Here is a 21,322-nt window from a genome sequence, read left to right as displayed (position 1 = left end):
TCTTATAACTGCCATTTGGTTTCTGTACAAGAAACCAGACTAGCAGGAAAAAATATGCAGAAACTGTGGATTCTGAAGCGACAAGTAGGATGGATCTAGTAAATTAAAGAGGATATGGGGGAACTAGATATAACCTTGGATGGTTTGCACAACAAGACAGAAAATCTAAAGAAACAGAGACAAGAAAATTAGATTTAAATCAAAAGTAGACAAATGAAAAGGGTATTTACAGATGAGGAAATACAGGAAAGATTAGAACGAATGAAAAGATACTAGGCAATTAAGAAACAACGAAACATGCGCTTACTGAAGAAGTGGACCAGGAAATGATTGACTGAAGTGGTCCAATGAGGCTGTAAAACGTAGGAACCCCACGTGATGGAAATATATTGGATCTAATATGGCAACAAATAGACATGAACTCTTTGAGGATGTGAACATCCAAACTAGTATCAATGACCACGACATGGTTGTGGCAGCAACGATAACAGAAGTGCAAAGGACAGCTAAAACAAGCAGAGAGATATATATGTTCAATAAACTAGAGAAAAAAATCAATAATGTCTTATCTCAATGAAGAACTTGAAACTTTCGGAGGAGCATGTAGAGGAAGTTTGGCTCAAGTTTAAAAGAATTGTTGATCACACACTAGCTAGATATGTACCCAGTAGAACAGTTCATAATATGAGGGAATCTCCATCGTACACAGTCACTGTAAAGAAATTTCTAAAGAAAGAGAGATTGCTGCTAGTAGGTGTAAAACAAAGCTTATGGCTACAGATGGAGAGATGCTGAATGAAACACGTTTGGCTGTCAAGAGAGCAATACGTCATGCCTTCAATGACTAACACAGCAGAATATTGTCAAGTTATCTTTCACAGAGTGCAAAGAAATTCTGGTCATATGTAAACGCTGTTAGTGGCACCAAAGTTAATGTCCTGTCCCTAGTGAATGAGTCAGGAACTGAAACTGAGGGTAGCAAAGCAAAAGCCAAAATCCTTAACTCAGATTTCAGATGTTCCTTTACAAAGGAAAACCTAGGAGAACAGTCGAATTTAATTCTCATATCAATGAAAGGATGAATGAATCAAATATTAGTGTCAGTAATGTTGAAACAGCTGAAATTGTTAAAACTGAATGAAACTTCATGGCCTGATGGATTCCCAATCAGATTTTATACTGAATTTGTGGCCGAGTTAGCCCCTCTTCTCACTGTAATCGATTGCAGATCCCTCGAACAAAAAACCGTGCCCAGCTCTTGGAAAAAGGTGCAGGTCACACCTGTCTACAGGAAGGGTAGTAGAAGCTACTGTCCAAATTGTCACGTAGAGAAAGGTGTAAATAGATGAATGACGAACACTAACTTCACTTGACGAAGGTTTATTCAGCACTTGCGCATACAAGAGCATGGAGTGAACTGACTCCGGTCAGAACACATACAGTATATATACAGCTACAGAACATTCCAGTACAATGATTCTTGCCATTTGTGGATACTTCTAGAATGTACTCGAACCAAAGATAGAAATTTAAATGTTTCAGTTCAGGTGAGTTTTGAACTCACGGCCCTCCGTGATACAATCTCACATCACAACCACTACACTACAGTGACTGCACTACTCGGCTTCTTCTGCAACATTGCTTCCTCCTTAAGAGAACAGTGTCTTGGTGTTATGTCCTCCTGGTCCAGGAATGAGTCATCGGTAATGCATACTCTGACTCCCGATGACGTGTTCGTCCTTGCGGTTATCTTCTTAGAACTTCCCTTGCTGCTACATTCTTCATTGCCTTTCTGCTTATTGCCTGTCGCTGGAGCTTCGAATTTACCCTGGGTTGCAGAATCCTTACAGGGCTTCATTCGAAGAACATGGACTGTATTTCTGATCTTTCATCATCTTGTGTTAGGGTCGAAATCTTGAACTTCGTAAGTAACATCAGACAAATATCTGACAACCTACTAAGGTCCAAAGTAGCGCCTGAGGAACTTCTCAGAGAGATCAACCTTCCGAACAGAAGTGAAGATCCAAACGAGGTTCCAGGCTGTCAGGGGGGGGAAAAAAAAAAAAAAAAAAAAAAAAAAAAAAAAAAAAAAAAAACTCTGAGCACTATGGGACTTAACTGCTGTGGTCATTAGTCCCCTAGATCTTAGAACTACTAAAACCTAACTAACCTAAGGACATCACACACATCCATGCCCGAGGCAGGATTCGAACCTGCGACCATCGTGGTTCCAGACTGTAGGGCCTAGAACTGCTCGGCCACTCTGGCCGGCCTGGTAGACAACAGGGCAGTGGCTTACTGCCGAGCTTCCTCAGCTCTGGTTAAAATCTGGCCAATGTAGTCACCACCCACATCATCAGGATGTAACAGAAACACAGCGTCCGTCGTCATTGCCTCATGGACACGCACCACGAAAAATGGCATAAATCCTGTGGTGTCTTGTGGTGTCTTGTTTGTAGTAGGCAAATCTCATGAAAGATAGCACCTCATCCCAGTTGCTCTGCTCAACATTAACTAACATTGATAGCATGTCGGCCAAGGTCTTATTAAGGCATTCAGTAAGCCCATTAGTTTGTGGATGGTAGGCAGTCGTCATGTGATGAGTAATGTTGCACCGACAGTTTACCTCTTGTCACAAGATTCGATTGAAAAACTTTCCCTTGGTCTGTAATTAATGATGTTGGGGCACCGTGTTTTAATAAAATGTCTTCTACCATGAATTTGGTTACCTCGAATGCTTCGGCTGTTTTCACGCCTTTTGTAAGGGCATAGCGCGTCAGATAATCAGTGTACACAATAATCCATCTATTGCCACTAGCAGACGCTGGAAATCATCTGAGGAGGACAATCCCAAGATGCTGGAAAGGTGTTTCGGCTGGTAAAATTGGTATGAGTCAACCAGATGGTTTCTGAGGAACTGCCTTTCTCCTCTGGCACACACTATAGTGCGACACACAGTGACGGACACTCCTAAATAAACCTGGCCAGAAAAATTTTAATAAATTCCTCAGGTGTGTCGTGGAATTTCTGTAGAACATGTAAGCGCATGTGTTTAGGAATCACTGGTAGCCACCTCTTTCCAAACGGATCAAAGTTTTTCTTGCAAAGTAATCCATTAACCTCCTTAAATTGTCATTTCACATCCTCTGGCCAATTTAAGGCAAGCATAATTTGGGATATCTTAGCGGGCTTGGTGTTTTCATCCACTTTTGTACACTATGGTAATGACATACTCTTGAAGACGTAGTGCCCACCTGGTGAGTTGTCCTGTTGGATCCGTAAGACCTGTCAACCAACAACGTGAATAATGGTCTGTGACAACTGTGAATGGCCTTCCATAGAGATACTGTAATAAATTTGTACATGGCCCAGATCACAGCAAGACATTCTCTTTCTGTAGTTGAGTAGTTTCTCTCGGCTTTTGTAAGTGTCCTAGAAGCATAGGCTATAAGCTCCTCTTTTCCATCCGAAATCTGCACCAGAACACCGCTGATCCCATACCCACTGGCATGTGTGTGTAGTTCTGTAGGTGCTCTCTCATCATACAGACCAAGTACAGGGTCAGTCATCACAGCTTTTCACAGTACATCGAAAGAATCTTGTTGAGCACCACCCCAGATTAATTTAGGATCGGCTTTTAACAACTCTTAGAGTGGCCGGGCTTCGAAATCAAAGTCTTTGATAAAATGACGGTAATAAGAACACAATCCAAGGAAGCTTCTCACATCTCTAATGCTTTTAGGAATAGGAAATTCCATTATAGCTCTCACCTTTTCTGGGTCTGGACGCACACCTTTGTTTCACACAAGGTGCCCAAGTATTTTTATTTCTGTTGCTCCAAAGATACACTTTCTTGGATTAAGTTTCAGTCCGGATTGTTGGAGACACTTAAGAATGGCCCTCTGTCTTTTTGTGTGTTCATCAAATGTCTCTGAGAACACTATAATGTCATCTAAATAACAAAGACACATCGTCCACTTCAGGTGCCTTAGAAGATTATCCATTATGAATTCAAAAGTTGCTAGCACATTACACGGCATTACCTTAAACTTATACTGCTCTCAGGGGTAATGAATGCAGTTCTCTCACGATCAGCCTCATCTACTTTGATTTGCCTGTGTCCCGAGTACATGTCCATGGTTGAGAAAAACTTAGCCCCCTTCGGACAATCTAGTGTATTATCAATTCATGGAAAAGGGTAAACATCCTTTTTAGTTATCTTAATAAGTTTCCTGTAATCAGCACAAAAGTGCCACCTGCCATCCTTCTTCCTGACGAGAACCACTGGTGACAACCATGGGCTCTGTGAAAGCTGAATGATGTCATTCTTCATCATTTTCTCTACCTCGTTGCGAATTATTTGATGTTCCATTGCCGACACATGGTCTGCTCTCTGGCTTATTGCTTGATGGTCTCCAGTGCTAATCCGGTGCTTCATCGTTGATTTGTCTAATTTGATCTTCACCTGTGGATCGAAGCATTCAGATAACTCTTGAAGAATGGCAAGTGGCTTCTTCTGTTCTTCCTTAGTGAGATCCGGTGATAGTTGAGCTAGAAGATCTTGTCTCATAGTGGTAGCGCTAATTTTGCCCACAGACTCGGCATGGGAGGTTTCTATGATGCTCAGCGTTTGCTACCCACATGCATCTTGGAACTATCTGTGGTTCTCGGCGACAGTTAACTATCTATAATTCACCGAATCCGTACTTAAGCGAGACGACAGAGGCTTGGATGATCAAGTTATTCTTCAGTGGTATGTTTCTCTTACATTCCACTACAAGATCCATAGGTTGATGCATGACATGACACATGACAGCTACCTTTCTAGTGCTGACTGCAGGAATCATCATTTCATGCAGCGCACACTGTCTCCACACACTCTGATGCCCATCTTCCTGTCCACAGTATCTCATCTCGACTAGCAACTTCGAGCGACCACAATCTATAATTGCTTGAGAAGCTTTAAGTTCCCTCCGAGAATAACATCATGACTACATTCTTGTAAGACGATGAATTCTAAGGGCTGTGTATGACCACTTATACCCACACGAATGGCACACTTTCCTGTAGCTTTTACATATTTGCCATTAGCCACCTTCAGCAGAGATCTTGTCGACAAATACGGTTTTCTGCAAGTGGTGGCAGTTCTTCCAAAATGACTGAATATGATGCTCCAGAGTCAACAAGAGCTTGGGCTGGTCGGCAATCCATGAGAATATCGACGTAGTTTCCTACCCTTTTTGCAGTGATCAACAGCGGAGGATTTTTCTCTTCGGCGGCCTCACCTCCAGGGCAGGTCGCACCCTTCAATTTTACAGGTTGTGGCGGCTAGGTGATCGGCTGGAGCTTCTAAACGGTAATGGAGACTTTGATGGGCTTGTTTGGGAGTGTCCTCTCCAGTGATTAGCTTGCGGCAATGGTGACCTGCATTGTCACGGACCTACATCATCTTGTTCATCTTCGTCATCCAGGAGTTGGTGTCGGGTAAAATTGGTCTGCTGTCTTCTGGTGCAGGCGTCATCAAATATCCACCACCTTTCTCGACAATAGCTCACCCCATGTCCCGGTTGTCCACCGTGGAAACATACTGCTTGGTTATCCTGGGTGCTCCAGATCAGTCTTCCTTGGTGCCCAAACAGGTTCCTCACGCGGCATTGTAGGAATGTAACTTCACCTGGGTCTCGACTTTTTTACCGTTTTAAAGGGAAACGCAGGACAAGAGATTGGCTTCAATGTCTGTTTCGCTTCCTCCCTTATGACCTCTTGAAGTGTCTCAGTTTTTTGCTCGCCATGCAATCCAAGTGGCTTCTGAACTTCCTCTCTCACTATCTGACGAAGAACACTTTTGAAATCAGCTTCTTCCTCCATCACAGACATCGATTTGACGTTTGGAAGCCTTTCAAACATCTTACATGTATTTCTTTTTTGATGTATTGTCTCGATATACTGGCACCGTTTTATGAAGTTGTCTGCTGTTAAAACCTCCAGGAGTAGGGCTTGATACATGTCCTCAGCAACACCCTTCATGAGATGTGCAACCTTATATTCCTCTTTCATTCGAGGATCCACTATCCTACACAGCTCCAAGACATCTTGAATGTAGGATGCTGTTGTTTCTCCTGGACACTGTGCCCTGCACTTTAATTTATCTCCAGCCTTGCACTTCTGTCATTGTGTGTCGCCTAAATACTTGCGCAGTTCTGCCTGGAATACTTCCCAGCTTGTGAACATTTCCTCGTTGTTCTCATACCATCACTTGGAAGTGCCCTCAAAGTAGAAAAATGCATTAGCCAAACACACGGTGTCATCACATTTGTTAAATTTGGCTATACACTCATATACCTTCATCCACTTGTTTGGATTTTGGCCATGGTCACCAGAGAACCCAGAAGGATGTCTCATGTTGTGGCACACAGTTGCTGTCATCGTGACGTCCACCTCTTCTTATGTCTCCGATAGATTGCAATCTGTTGAATATAGCTCAAACTCGGGTTTCTCGCCACACAATCAGCAGCTCTGTCATGGCGTGATGGCAGACACTGTGTTGTCAATAATGTGCAATATCATAAGTTCCAATACCCAGCGTCTCCACCAGAGTAATGTCACATAGAGGAAGGTGTAAGTAGACGATTGGCAAACACTAACTTCACTTAATGAAGGTTTATTCAGCACTTGCACATACAAGAGCATGGAGCGAACTGCCTCCGGCCAGAACGCATACGGTATATATACAGCTAAAGAACATTCCAGTACAATGATTCTTACCATTTGTGGATACTTCTAGAATGAAATCGAACCGAAGATAGAAATTAAAATGTTTCACTTCAGGTGAGTTCTGAATTCACGACACTCCATACAACAATCTAGTATCATAACCACTACACTATGATGACTGCACTACTCGGCTTCTTCTGCAACAATATCCCTGACGTCAATTTGTTGCCAAACCTCAGAATGTATTCTGAGCTCAAATACAATGAGGTATCTTTAGCCTTATCATAACATCAATGCCGACCTGTATGGTTTTCAAATACATTGATCACGTGAAACCCAACTTCCATTTTCTCACACGACATACTGAAAGCTTTGCATCAAAGCAACCAGGTAGATTCAGTGTTTTTTAATTTCCAAAAAGCACTTTACTCGGTACCGTACCTATGCTTATTGTCAAAAGTATGATCATAAAGGGTATCAAGTGAAATTTCTCTGAGGACTTTTTGGTAGGGAAAACAGAACATATTATCTCAGATGGAAAGTCACAGTCAGGTGTAGAAATTTATTTATTGTTCCGTGGGACCACATTAAGAAGTCTCATGGAATGAGTCAATACATGAAATTATAACACAATTGTAGAACAGATAAAATGAAATATAAGAAACATATTCAGGCGACAAGTTGTAAGTTTAAATAAAGAAAATCAACAATGTAATACTGGACTTTGCTTAATTTTTTAGCTCTTCCAGGAGCTCCTCGACAGAATAGAGGGAGTGAGCCATGAGGAAACTATTCAGTTTAGATTTAAAAGTGTTTGGGCTACTGCTAAGATTTTGAGTTCTTGTGGTAGCTTACTGAAAATGGATGCAGGAGAATACTGCACTCCTTTCTGCACAAGAGTCAAGGAAGTGCATTCCACATGCATATTTGATTTCTGCCTAGTATTAACTGAGTGAAATCTGCTAACTCTTGGGAATAAGCTAATATTGCCAACAACAAACGACATCAAAGAAAATATATATTGTGAGGGCAATGTCAAAATTCCCACAGTATTGAATAGGGGTCGTCAAGAGGTTTTCGAACTTACACCACACATAGCTCGAACAGCCCATTTTTGAGCCAAAAATACCCTGCTTGAATCAGAAGAATTACCCCAAAAAGTAATACCATATGACATAAGCGTTTGAAAATATGTGAAGTAGACAACTTTTCGTGTTGAAATGTCACTTATTTCAGATACTGTTCTAATGGTAAATAAAGCAGCATTTAGTTTCTGAACAAGATCCTGAACACGGGCTTTCTACAACAGCTTACTATCTATCCGAATGCCTAGGAACTTGAACTGTCCCGTCTTGCTTATAATATGTCCATTGTGTCTGATCAAAATATCAGTTCTTGTTGAATTGTGAGTTAGAAACTGTAAAAACTGAGCCTTACTGTAATTTAATTTTTGATAATGTTTCAATATTACACACAAGATCCGTCACTACCAAGCTGGTGTCATCAGCAAACAGAAATATTTTTGAATCACCTGTAATACTGGAAGGCATATCATTTATATAAAAAAGAAACAGCAGTGGCCCCACTTAACAGTGCCCCATTGGGACTGAGCATCACTACCACTCTCAATATTGCGGAGAATTACCTTCTGCTTTCTGTTCTTAAAGTAAGAGGCAAACCAATTGTAAGCTACTCCCCTTACTCCATAATTGTCCAACTTCTGCAGTAATATTTTGTGGTCAACACAGTCAAAAGCCTTTGTTAAATCAAAGAAAACACCTAACGTTCGCAACCTTTTATTTAATCCATCCAAAACCTCACAGAGAAAAGAGAATATAGCATTTTCAGTTGTTAAGCCATTTTTAAAATCAAACTGTACATTTGACAGCAAATTATGTGAATTTAAATGCTCCAGCAACCTTGAATATACAACCCTCTCGATAACTTTAGCAAACACCGATGGCATAGAAATAGGTCTATAATTGTCAACATTATCCCTGTCTCCGTTTTTATGAAGTGGCTTCACTACCGAGTACTTTAATCGGTCAGGAAACCAACCACTCCTAAAGGAAAAGTTACAGATATGGCTAAGTAATGGGCTGACATACAGAGAACAATACTTCAGTACTCTGCTAGATACCCCGTCATATCCATGAGAGTTCTTGGTCTTTAGTGATTTAATTATTAACTCAATCTCCCTCTTGTCAGTATCACGGTGGAGCATTTCAGGTAACAGTCTTGGAACACTTTTTTCTACGAGCGCTATATGATTCCCTGTTGGGACTAGGTTTCTATTTAGTTCCCCCGCTATATTCAGAAAGTGATTTTTAAATACTGTACATATATGCGACTTATCAGTAACACGGACATTCCCACTACGCACTGATTTTATATCCTTGACCTGTCTCTGCAGACCAGGCACTTCCTTTATGATTGACCATATGGTTTTAATTTTATCCCGAGACTTAGCTATTCTATCTGCATACCACATACTTTTTGCCTTCCTAATTACTTTTTTAAGCACCTTACAATACTGTTTGTAGTGGGCTGCTGCATTTAGATTGTGACTGTTTCTAACATTTTGATATAATTGCCACTTTGTTCTACAATATATTCTTATCCCTTTAGTCAGCCACCCAGGCTGCCTGTTTGTGCTAGTACCCTGTTTTGAACGTTCTAACGGAAAGCAACTTTCAAAGAGCACGAGAAAAGTCTTGAGAAAAGCATTATATTTATCGTCTACTGTATCAGCACTATAAACATCTTGCCACTCTTGTTCCTTGATAAGGTTTACAAAGGTCTCTACAGCAACTGGATCATCTTTTCTAAAAAGTTGATAACTATATTTAACATGTGTTGGAGCACAAAAATCTTTTAGAATTAAAATTTGTGCATCATGATCTGAAAGGCCATTCACCTTTTTGCTAACAGAATGCCTTTCTAGTAATGAGGAATGAACAAAAATATTGTCTATGGTTGTCCTACTGTTCCTTGCACTCTCGGAAAGAATATGGTTTGCATAAGATTATATGAATTAAGGAGGTCTACCAGCAACCTTTTCCTTGCACAATCACTTATACAATTAATATTGAAGTCACCAACTTTTTGTATCTCCTATTAAGTGAACCAAGAACCTCCTCTAGTTTTAGCAAAAATCTTGTGAAATCAGAGTCTGGGGATCTATAAATAACAACAGTAAGAAGTTTAGCTCCACTAAATTTAACCACACCTGCACAACATTCAAACACCTTTTCAGTGCAGTACTTTGAAACATCAATTGACTCAAATGGGATACCGTTTTTCACATACATGGCTACTCCCCCACACTGCAAAGAGCTCCTAGAAAAGCTGCCAGCCAACCTGTATCCGGGTAAAGGAAGCCTCTGAATTATCTCCTTATTTAAGAAGTGTTCAGATATACCAATAATTTTAAAGTCAACATCTATAAGCAGTTCACTAACTTTATCTCTAATACCTTATACATTTTGATGAAATATACTAATTCCCTCATTAATCGGATACCTAAGCTTTGTCGAAAGTGGTTTCTTTGTTAGGGAGACTTCCTTTAAGCAGGAATACCTATCAGCTGACTTCAATCTAAAAAAAGGGTACAGCTCTAACACCCACAACTACCGGAATTTTACCATGAGTGATCCCATCACCACCACCTATGCTGTCACCTATAAGCTTTGCCACCCTCCCCTTTCCATACCTGTTGAGGTGCAGGCCATGTCTAGTGAAACCCATCCTGCTGATAGACTCCACCGACACCACTGAAATGTGACTCATACTTTCTGTCATCAGCGCACCTCCAAGTCTCAGGTGTGCCCCAGGGAAGTGTGTTGGGATCCTTGCTGTTCAAGTTGTATATTAATGCCCTTGTAGGTAATATTTGTAGTAAAATCAGGCTTTTTGCAGATGATGCAGTTCTCTGTAATGAAGTACCTTCTAAAGAAGCTGTATACGTATTCAGTCAGATCTTGATAAGATTTCAAAGTGGTGCAGAGATTGGCAACTTGTTTTAAACGTTCAGAAATGTAAAACTGTGCAATTCACAAAACCAAAATATGTAGTATCCTATTACCATATCAATGAGTCACTGTTGGAATCAGTCGACTCATACAAAAATGTGGATGTAACGCTTTGTAGGGATATGAAATGGAATGATCACACAGGTTCAGTTGCGGGTAAAGCAGGTGGTGGATTTCAGGTTAATGGTAAAATACTGGAAAAGTGCAATCAGTTTAATAGAGAGATTGCTTACTAATCACTTACGTGTCCCATCCTACAATATTGTTCAAGCCTGTGGGACCCTTACCACACAGATACTGAATGTGTACAGAGAAGAGCAGCACAAATGGTCACAGGTTCGTTTAATGCAGGGAATTAAAGTCACAGAGATACTGAAGGAACAGAAATGGCAGACTCTAAGATAGATGTAAACTATCCCGAGAAAGTCAGTTAACAAAATTTCAAAGAGCTGGCTCTAAATGTTACTCTGGGAATATACTACAACTCCCTACATACCACACTCACAGGGATCATGAGGATAAGATTAGAATAATTACTGCACGCATAGAGACATTCCAACAATCATTCTTCCCGTGCGCTGTACATGAATGGAACAGGAAGAAACCCTAATAACTGATACAATGAGACGCACCCTCTGGCGTGCATCTCATGGTAGTTTGCAGATTATAGATATAGAGTAAACTGTATGGTATTGGACATCCACATCTCATCACAGAATGTAGATGTTGGAGGATCATCTGCTATGTAATCCAAGGCAGGCAGCAGTCTGTGGCAGATATGATGACAGAGTACAATGCTGGTGCAGGAACAAGTGTTTTGAAGCACACTGAAAGGCCATTGTTGAACATGGGGCAAATGACCCCTATATGTTCCTGTGTTGACCCAACGACACTTTCAATTACAAGTGGAGTGGGCACAGCATTACTGAGCTTTGGCTGTGGATGAATATAAACACATCACCTGGTTGAAAGAATCGCATCTCTTGCTACTCTAGGTTGATTGATTTACCCTTAGACTCCGTCATCTAGGCGAATGATTGCTCAAAACGTGCACCGCGCCACTGATTGAGATGGGTTTCCATGGGACCTGGGGTAGTAATCAAAGGCACCATGACAGCAGTGAACTTCCAAAACATTGTTGCTGACCAATACCTGAAGTCTTCTCCTATGGCAATGGTATCATCCAGCAGGATAACTGCCAATGTCACAGTGCCAGATTCATGCTACAGAGGTTTTGAAGAGCACGATAGTTACCGTACATTGATGTCTCGGTCAGCGAAGGGCCCTGATCTGTACCCCTTAGAACCATACATGGCGCCAGATGGATAACCGCAAACCAAAGTCCCATAATATGCAGGAATTGCATGACCTGTTAGCATATATCTGGTGTGGTCTTCAGTCCTGAGACTGGTTTGATGCAGCTCTCCATGCTACTCTATCCTGTCTACATCAACATCTACATGACTACTCTGCAATTCACATTTAAGTGCTTGGCAGAGGGTTCATCGAACCACAATCATACTATCTCTCTACTATTCCACTCCTGAACAGCGAGCGGCAAAAACGAACACCTAAACCTTTCTGTTCGAGCTCTGATTTCTCTTATTTTATTTTGATGATCATTCCTACCTATGTAGGTTGGGCTCAACAAAATATTTTCGCATTCGGAAGAGAAAGTTGGTGACTGAAATTTCGTAAAAAGGTCTCGCCGCGACGAAAAACGTCTATGCTGTAATGACTTCCATCCCAACTCGTGTATCATATCTGCCACACTCTCTCCCCTATAACGCGATAATACAAAACGAGCTGCCCTTCTTTGCACCCTCTCGATGTCCTCCGTCAATCCCACCTGGTAAGGATCCTGTGCTAGCTTCTTCATCTCCCAGTACTTACTGCAACCTATATCCTTCTGAATCTGCTTAGTGTAGTCATCTCTTGGTCTCCCTCTACGATTTTTACCCTCCACACTGCCCTCAAATGCTAAATTTGTGATCCCTTGATGCCTCAGAACATGTCCTACCAACCAGTCCCTTCTTCTTGTCAAGTTGTGCCACCAACTCCCCTTCTCCCCAATTCTATTCAATACCTCCTCATTAGTTATGTAATCTACCCATCTAATCTTCAGCATTCTTCTGTAGCACCACATTTCTAAAGCTTCTATTCTCTTCTTGTCCAAACTATTTATCGCCCATGTTTCACTTCCATACATGGCTACACTGTATACGAATACTTTCAGATACGACTTCCTGACACTTAAATCTGTACTCAATGTTAAGAAATTTCTCTTCTTCAGAAACACTTTCCTTGCCATTGCCAGTCTACATTTTATATCGTCTCTACTTCGACCATCATCAGTTATTTTGCTCCCCAAATAGCAAAACTCCTTTACTACTTTAAGTGGCTCATTTCCCAATCTAATTCCCTCAGCATCACCCGATTTAATTTGACTACATTCCATTATCCTCGTTTTGCTTTTGTTGATGTTCATCTTATATCCTCCTTTCAAGACACTGTCCATTCCGTTCATCTGCTCTTCCAAGTCCTTTGCTGTCTCTGACAGGATCACAATGTCTCCTCCCTGAACTTTAATTAATGCTCCAAATTTTTCTTCAGTTTCCTTTACTGCATACTCAATACACAGATTGAATAACATCAGGCATAGGCTACAACCCTGTCTCACTCTGTTCTCCAACATGTTACCACCTAATGCACGGGGGGTAGGTAGGGACCAAGGTAGTTGGCAAAGGAGGTACAGTCGAGGATGCCTTAAACCCAGCATGCTGCGGTAGACACTAACCACCCGGTCCCTGTCATGGAAGTGGTATAGAGTGCTGTACCTGAAAATATAAACCAATTTCTCAGAGGAAATGGAAAACCTATCCAGCTGTCCATGAGTCATCCGCCAATATTGGAAATAATCAAAATATCCACGGGTGTCCTGCCGGTCTACAGTATCCAACGGGCACAATATTTCGGCGATTATACATGTTGCCATCATCAGGCGAACTGACGAACTGAGCTCCTGTGAACGTGCCGGCACGGAGATCCGTACGCTATGGCTGCTCAGAGGAACTGGGTTCGGTCGCGGCAGCTGCCGATTTAAATACCCTCTGCCTGTGGCGTGCTCCCTCCGCTGTCCGTGCCCCGTGCCATGATCGCGCAGTAGAACAGATTCCGACGGCGTCTGAGATGATGTCAGTGTGATGGCTCTGTCCGCCGTGGTCGTCACAACTATACGTTTGCTCGATTTACCCTTGATTAACACAATCACTGGTTCCCACGCATTGCTAGTGCACACACCGTGTCTGACGGAGAGAATCTATCCCAGGAATTGGAACACCTGAGAACTGTATTTCAAAAAAATGAGTACTCAGAGTGGCAGATTCAATGTGCTCTCCGCCCAACCACTACAGCACAATCTGTGGAGATGGATGAAATCACGAGGGAGGAGGTAGGCACTGTGTTTATTCCATATACAGGCGCACTCTCGGGGAAAACCGCCCGCATTTTGGGGGGGACTGTGTTTTGTCCTCCAAATAAAACACATGTACTGGTGGAGAGCGCCAAAGATGACCTCAGTTTGAAGGAGGCCGGCGTGTACCAGATTCTGTGTCAATGTGGCAAGTTGTATATTGGTCAGACGAAGCGTACCGTCGAGGATCGATGCCTTGAACACCAGAGGCACACTCGACTGATGTATCCGAGCAAGTCAGCGGTCTCTATACATTGTTTGTCGGAAAATCACGCTATGGAGTATGAACACACGAGGATTCTGGTACAGACGTCGAGATACTGGGGCAACGTTGTAAGAGAGGCCATCGAAATTCGCACCAATGATGACCTCATTAACCATGACTGGCTATAATCTTAGCAAGGCTTGGGAACCAGCGATTGGGTTAATCAAGAGTAAATCGAGCAAACGTATAGTTGTGATGACCACGGCGGACAGAACCATCACACGGATGTCATCTCAGATGCCATCGCAGTCTGTTCTACCGGGCGACTGTGGCGCGGGGTGCGGACAGCGAAAGGAGCGCGCCACGAGCGGAGGGTATTTAAAATGGCCGCCGCCGCGACCGAACCCAGTTCCCTCTGAGCAGCGATAGCTTACGGATCTCCGTGCCGGCACGTTCACAGAAGCTCAGTCCGTCAGTTCACCTGATGATGGCGACATTTATGATCGCCGAAATATTGTGCCCGTTGGACACTGTAGACCGGCAGTACACCCGTGGATATTTTGATTATTAAATATGCCAGGAGAAACTCAAGAATCCCAAATTGGAGATGCTTAGCAAGGAGAGCTAGGAGATGTCCCATAATGCTGCACAACGAAAACCTGGATGTAGCGTGTTACATACAATTAAATTATAGGTTAATCTGGTATGACTAATGTGGAGTCATCATAGGAGGTGGATTTCTTCCAGGCAAAATTGAAGGAAGAGCATCATGCAGCAGAAGTCTTCTCGATACGGCAGAGTTTATTCGAAGGTGCAATAGCCTGCTAGATGATGTTCCATTTCCTAGAGAGGAGAGGTCTTATCTGCACCAGCAAGACTATCAAGCAAATCTGGGACAAGTAATTGCTTCTCTAGCCAAACAGATGGCCAGTTTATTTTGTGGGATACCCACATGATATGCAGGGCATGTGGGAGAAAAAACAGAGAGCACGTTCTAAGTGAGTTAGGTGGAGGACCTGCCAGAGGGCCTCAAGACACATTCCAACTGGTATTACCACTGGAGTGTGGGTGCCAGGGGATTGATGCCCTTTGCAAGCAGAAATAATTTTGTAAGTTAGATGATTAAAAGAAATTATAGGTATGTGATTGCATAAGCAAGCAAGAGTTAATAGTGTCATACCTGAGGAGGTAAATCCAGGCTTCCCAGTTTCAGCAAAAAGACTGCCTATCAGACTATTCCGAAAGGTGCCAGCAGCCAGTCTTACTCCATAATGATGGACTGAGTTTATTCAGTTCAAAGCTGAAGGTGCCATGACACCATCAATGTGGCAATTGTAGTCCAGTCAGACCCAGACCAGAGCCCAATACACATGGAATGGAATAGTGTGAGCTGCATACCAAGACTTATGTGCAAGGAAAAAGAGTGTTAATCCTTTGACTGCTGTGGATACTCCGGTGCTCCCTAGGTGTTGAGGAAATGTTGAAATGAGGTCCCTGAGTTTTTACTTAAATGCTGTCAAAGTGTTTATACACCACGTCCTGTCCGCCTCTCACTGCAAGTGACAAGTTACTTCCGTATCTTGGTGAATAACAAAGTTCCGATTATTTATCATGAAACATATGTGCCTCTTTTCATGCTATTATTTGCAATAAATAAATAAATAAATAAATAAATACATAAATACATAAATAAATAAAAAATTTCGATATCTTGAATAGTTTATGAAATACGACAATTGTTATGACTACACGATTCCCAATGTGCACGTACGCAAAAGGGCGTGTCGTGCATAGCCATCCAGCTGTTATAAAAAATCAAGAATGAAGTATCATTCTGCTCTCAGTTTTAAACGAAATTTCAATATGTTACCTACATTTCGTACACAGTAATGTATGACCTAAAATCAAGCATATTGGAAGTTTACGCAATGCATTTTTACCTCTGCAAACTACCTAAAATTTTGTGCAATGTTGTACTTAATTTGATGCAGCAAATAGTTTTTTTAAAAATGGACCACTAGTATTTCATGGAAGCTGCCAACTCTGCATGGACAGAACTGTGTACACCATGTGCAAATGTTGGTCATATATAAAAATCATCAACTCAAGAACGAAATTAAATATTGTTTCATTTTCAATTTTTAATAAAATTTTGAAATCTCATTTACATTTCATGCACAACAGCATATGAGCTAAATTCAACCATATGCAAAGTTTACACAGTGTGTTTTTACCTCTGCAAACTCTTCAAAATATCGTGCAATGTTTTACTTAATTTGATGCAGCACATTAACTATGATGAATAATAAAGAGAAATTCCATCCTTTATTAAACAAAGATGTCATAGACTGTAAGATATGCAAAAATCCATTTTTTTTTCAGCCAATAGTTTTCTTAAAATCGAATGGTAACTGTTTCACAGAGGCCGAACATCATCTTTCAATATAGGTAGTACCATTTGGCGAGCCGTATAGCGACAACAAAGCTACTTGGAATGCAGATAGCACATCTGTAGCAGAGAAAGGGTTAAACTTTCACATGCAGTTAGTCTTCAGTTCGTCAATATGTCAGGTTTTTATCACTGAAGTGTCATGAAAATGGGGTCTGTGAAACGAAGTTAAGTGCTGGGTACCCATGCATGGTTCTGGATCAGGACTGATTGTGGTACGACAACAGAAATGCACAACTTGCATATTCAAGGAAGAGAACTAGAAGCGATTTGTAATGGTCCAACTAGAGGCCCTCTACATGACACACTGTAGCTGAAATTCAGTCGAGGCTAAAGATGGGAAGCTATACCAAAGTGAAAGTCACTGCTATACAGTGTGCGACTGATCATTTGTCAAACAGAGTTCACCAGCTCACTGGTGGCGATGCAGAAGAGAGTAACAGTCAGTATGGAGCCCTGTGGGACGCTGTCCTCCATTCTCTTGAACCTGTGGAGAACTGAGTGATGCACCAATTCTAACCTGAAACAACTGTGGGGATAAAGATTAACAAATAAAAAGTGGTGAGGAGCCTTTAAAGCCCCACTGAAGGAGGGTAAGTAAAATGTGATGGTGTCAAGCTGTGCCTCCTGTAGGCGGAGGGGGAGGGAGGGCAATGTGATGTTGGTGTTTAGAAAAAGCGGACTGACCCTCCCAGAAACCACACTGACAAGGGGTCAAAAAGCTTCAAGATTTGAGAACCCAACATAAGCACTGACCTACCATTCTATCAAGCAGATTGCAACGCACACTCACAAGGCTAATGGGACAATAGTTATTGACAGATATTAGATCTTTGCCAATTTTAGGGACTGGGACAATGGTACTATTTTGTCATAATGAAGGAAAAACACTTTCTAAGCAAATATGGTTGAAGACCTGACCAGATTGAGTCTCTGAGTACATCAGGTGTTGTATTATCTGATTATGAATCTAATCAGTGCCTGGGGCTGTATCGTGTGATGAGTCAAGAGCCTGAAGCAGCTCTCTATCAGTGAAAGGTTCATTATATAATTTGGTGTGACACATGATGAAGGATAGATAGGTTGATTTCTTCAAATAGCCTTTTCTGTATCCGAAATGTAGCCAGGCAAGAAGAGGATGCTGACTATCACAAGCTGGGATGCAATGTGTTCAGCAAAGATTGATGCATCATTTCAAATACCACCATGAGGGAAAAGATCTGGAGTAGTAGTTGATCTCTGGTGGCTCAGACTACAGAGCTTGGCCAACATCTGGGATAAAGAGGTGTATGATACTAAAGATGAGATTTAGCAATCCCAGCATTCCTTCTTACTGTATTTAATTAGATAGTAGAGTGAAGCTGTTTGAAAGTTATGAGTGTGGTCTTTGAAGGATAATACTTGAGATGTTGCAGGGCCCTTCGATGACCCTGAATAGCTTTTGCAATGCCTTTGGTCCACCACAGCACTGGCCAGGACCTGAAGAAATGGGAATAGCACTACCATTGGCATGGATGATCACATCACAGACATTTCCCACAACCTCATAAATGCAATCTGGCATGGGTTGTGAAGTCTCCACCACCAGGAAGACATATGCCTAAAGTGCTGGCATATATGTACCTACATCACGAGCATGAAATACGGCTTCCACTGCAGTGGAAACACAAGAATCTCTCCTCAACAGTGCAAATGAATGTGTCGGTATCTATCTTGTAGTGTTGCTGTCCTCAACGTATGTGATGTAGGAAGACAATTCCTCACCTTTCCAAATGTTCATGTTGTTCTTCATCTGTCGGTAACATTAGGTCACAATGAAAAAGTAATCCCTGTAAAATATTGAGTTTCTTATAGTTCTTACAGGAAGTGATGTGACAGGTACATCGCCGAGTTTTTTTTTGAGTAATGGTCAGAACTGGGTAGGATTTTCCATCTCAATTAAGGTAGATCCAATTCATAATTTACGGAGGGCCTAAGAGTTTGCCGAATACATTTCAATATTCTACATGAACAACATTGGTTTTCAGTTCAAAGGAATCATAGTGTCAGTGCTGTTACCTCCTTCCTATTTGCACGTAGTATAAGGTACCATTCCTCAAAAGAGGCTATGTAGTAATCTATCACCTCAAGTCTTGAAATATGAATAAAAGTTACAGTTCTTTCTTGAAGGGACAGTAGAGAATTCTTAATGTGTATTATGCAATCGCATAATTGATGGCCAATGCAAATTTACTTTGGAATAGTATTATAACACACAAAAAGATTTGGCTGACAGTGAAAGAGAGAACAATTACAATGATCACAAGATGATCTGTATGGGAGTCGTCATCAATTCGTAAATCAAGATGCAGTTTGTCCAAAGTTTGCAAGCATAGGACAGATGTTGAAACGGGTGGTACAAATAGGAAACTTTCTGCAGCATGAGTTTCAAAAATTTTTGATAGAACTGAACAAAGAGTATGGAGATGGTTCAAATGTCTCTGAGCACTATGCGACTTAACTTCTGAGGTCATCAGTTACCTAGAACTTAGAACTAATTAAACCTAACTAACCTAAGGACATCACACACCTCCATGCCCGAGGCAATATTCGAACCTGCGACCATGGTGGTCGCTCGGCTCCAGACTGGAGCACCTAGAACCGCACGGCCACTCTGGTCGGCAGTACGGAGATGTTATGTATATCTGTTAAGAACATTGCTTAAGTCAACGGGCATGCCTAGAACAATTTTTCTATTTAAGATTCATTATTCGAGAATTTCTGAAGGAAAAGAAAAGCACTAAGGCAAACTAAAAGATTCGGACTGGCTTCCACACCTCACATTTTTCGTGAACTTTGCTGCACATATGAACACCCACAGTAACATGTTGCATGGAGAGAAGTAACTTATTTCTGATTTGAAGGGGAAAGTTAATACACATTAAAAAAAAAAAGCTGCATTGTGGAGGGGAGAACATCTGACAAAGAACACTGTCCATTTCCCTAAGGTCTCTTTTGTTAAAGAAAATGTGAATTTTGAAGACATCACTGTAGCACTGAAAGGAGTGAATTAGAGGAATAGTTTTCTAAATGTTTTTGGAACACTGACAATCTCAAATCAGTGTCTGAGTTATTTTTGAGACATATTTTACCATTTCAATCCAAAGTGCCCCTGTGCATGTACAGATGGAAGTAATTGATCTGGAACATAATTCCTATTTTAATTACAAATTCTTTTACGTTATAACCATCCAGGAGTACTACGAAGTTTTTTTCTGGAAAAGTTTCCATGTCTCCATAATGAGGCTGCAGACATGATATCAACGTTTCAATCAATATATGTATGTGAAAGATTTATTTTTATTATGAAACCCAACGAGTCACAATTATGTGGCAACCTGAGTAACAAAAATCTGCACAACTAGTTGCTTCTCAGCTGCTCCTGATCTACACTATAACATTAGTTTTTCAACAGACAGTTTAAAAGTTTTTAACTCTTTCACTGAAACACATAGCCTGGCAAACAATGCAAATGGCCTACAACAAATGAAATTCTGCAATTCTAGAAGCGATAAAAAATAGTAACCAAATCCTGTGTGGAATTCCTCTGTTGTAACTTAAGAAGTTACCATTCTTGCTCCTCTCTTACTCCTTACTAAAAATACAACAGAAAAATAAATACTACAATTTTATGATGAGAAATTATCCACACCTATTAAAAACCTTCGCAACATAAAAATTATTTATATTCCAAAAAACATACCTTGTAAAATTTTAAGAACATTCTCCGTAGCAACCTGTGTAGCAGTATATCCTTGTAAGGAAACAATGTTTGGATCAACATTATACGACAATAAAATGCGGCAAGCTTGAAGATTATCATCACGTGCGCATCGGTGAAGAGCTGAAAAGAACAGTAACATATATTTATGCACAGGACTGACATTTCAAAATCACATGCACTGTAAACAACATACGTGACATATAGAATGAGGAATATTATAGGAAAAAATATACACAGAAACGTTCAGATTAATACAAACCCTTATGAATATAATTTGTAAAATTATAACAACGGCTTTCATATTTGTTATTACCCAATCTAAGGCAAATTTTTTCTTGATGTTCCAGATATATTACAGTCTTCAGCTATAAGCAACCTTATTGCTTCTATGAGTTTTGTAACATCTGCCTACATTCATTAGTCTTTCTTATCTCTTGGACTTCAATAAACAAAAATCTTGTCCTTCTATCAACTATATGCTTGGCTATATGCCTGGTTAACCTGCATTGTATTTCCAATACAGTCATAAATACATCTTCCACCTCTGTCCAGATCCATCCACACCTATATTTCACAAGAGCTCAAATTTCTCCAATTTCCGTTCATGATCTATTGGCAAGATTTATGTGGAAGGCAGTAATGTGCAGCCTGCCTCTTCTTGGAATGAAGACTCATGGAATTTTAGCAG

At 41.0% G+C, this 21,322-nt stretch overlaps 1 protein-coding gene across 2 annotated transcripts in view; it reads right to left on the bottom strand.

Annotated features, from left to right (window-relative positions):
- The window catches only part of LOC126279045 (poly [ADP-ribose] polymerase tankyrase), a 287,326-nt gene that overhangs the window by 166,737 nt on the left and 99,267 nt on the right, over positions 1 to 21,322 (bottom strand). For both annotated transcript variants that reach the window (XM_049979452.1, XM_049979451.1), the window contains exon 7: positions 20,614 to 20,754. In XM_049979452.1, coding sequence (XP_049835409.1) covers positions 20,614 to 20,754 — 141 coding nt within the window. The remainder of the gene's footprint in view (positions 1 to 20,613; positions 20,755 to 21,322) is intronic.

Source organism: Schistocerca gregaria, chromosome 6 (genome assembly GCF_023897955.1).
Source record: "Schistocerca gregaria isolate iqSchGreg1 chromosome 6, iqSchGreg1.2, whole genome shotgun sequence".
NCBI classification, from domain to species: domain Eukaryota; kingdom Metazoa; phylum Arthropoda; class Insecta; order Orthoptera; family Acrididae; genus Schistocerca; species Schistocerca gregaria.
This window is presented reverse-complemented; position numbering and strand designations above follow the sequence as displayed.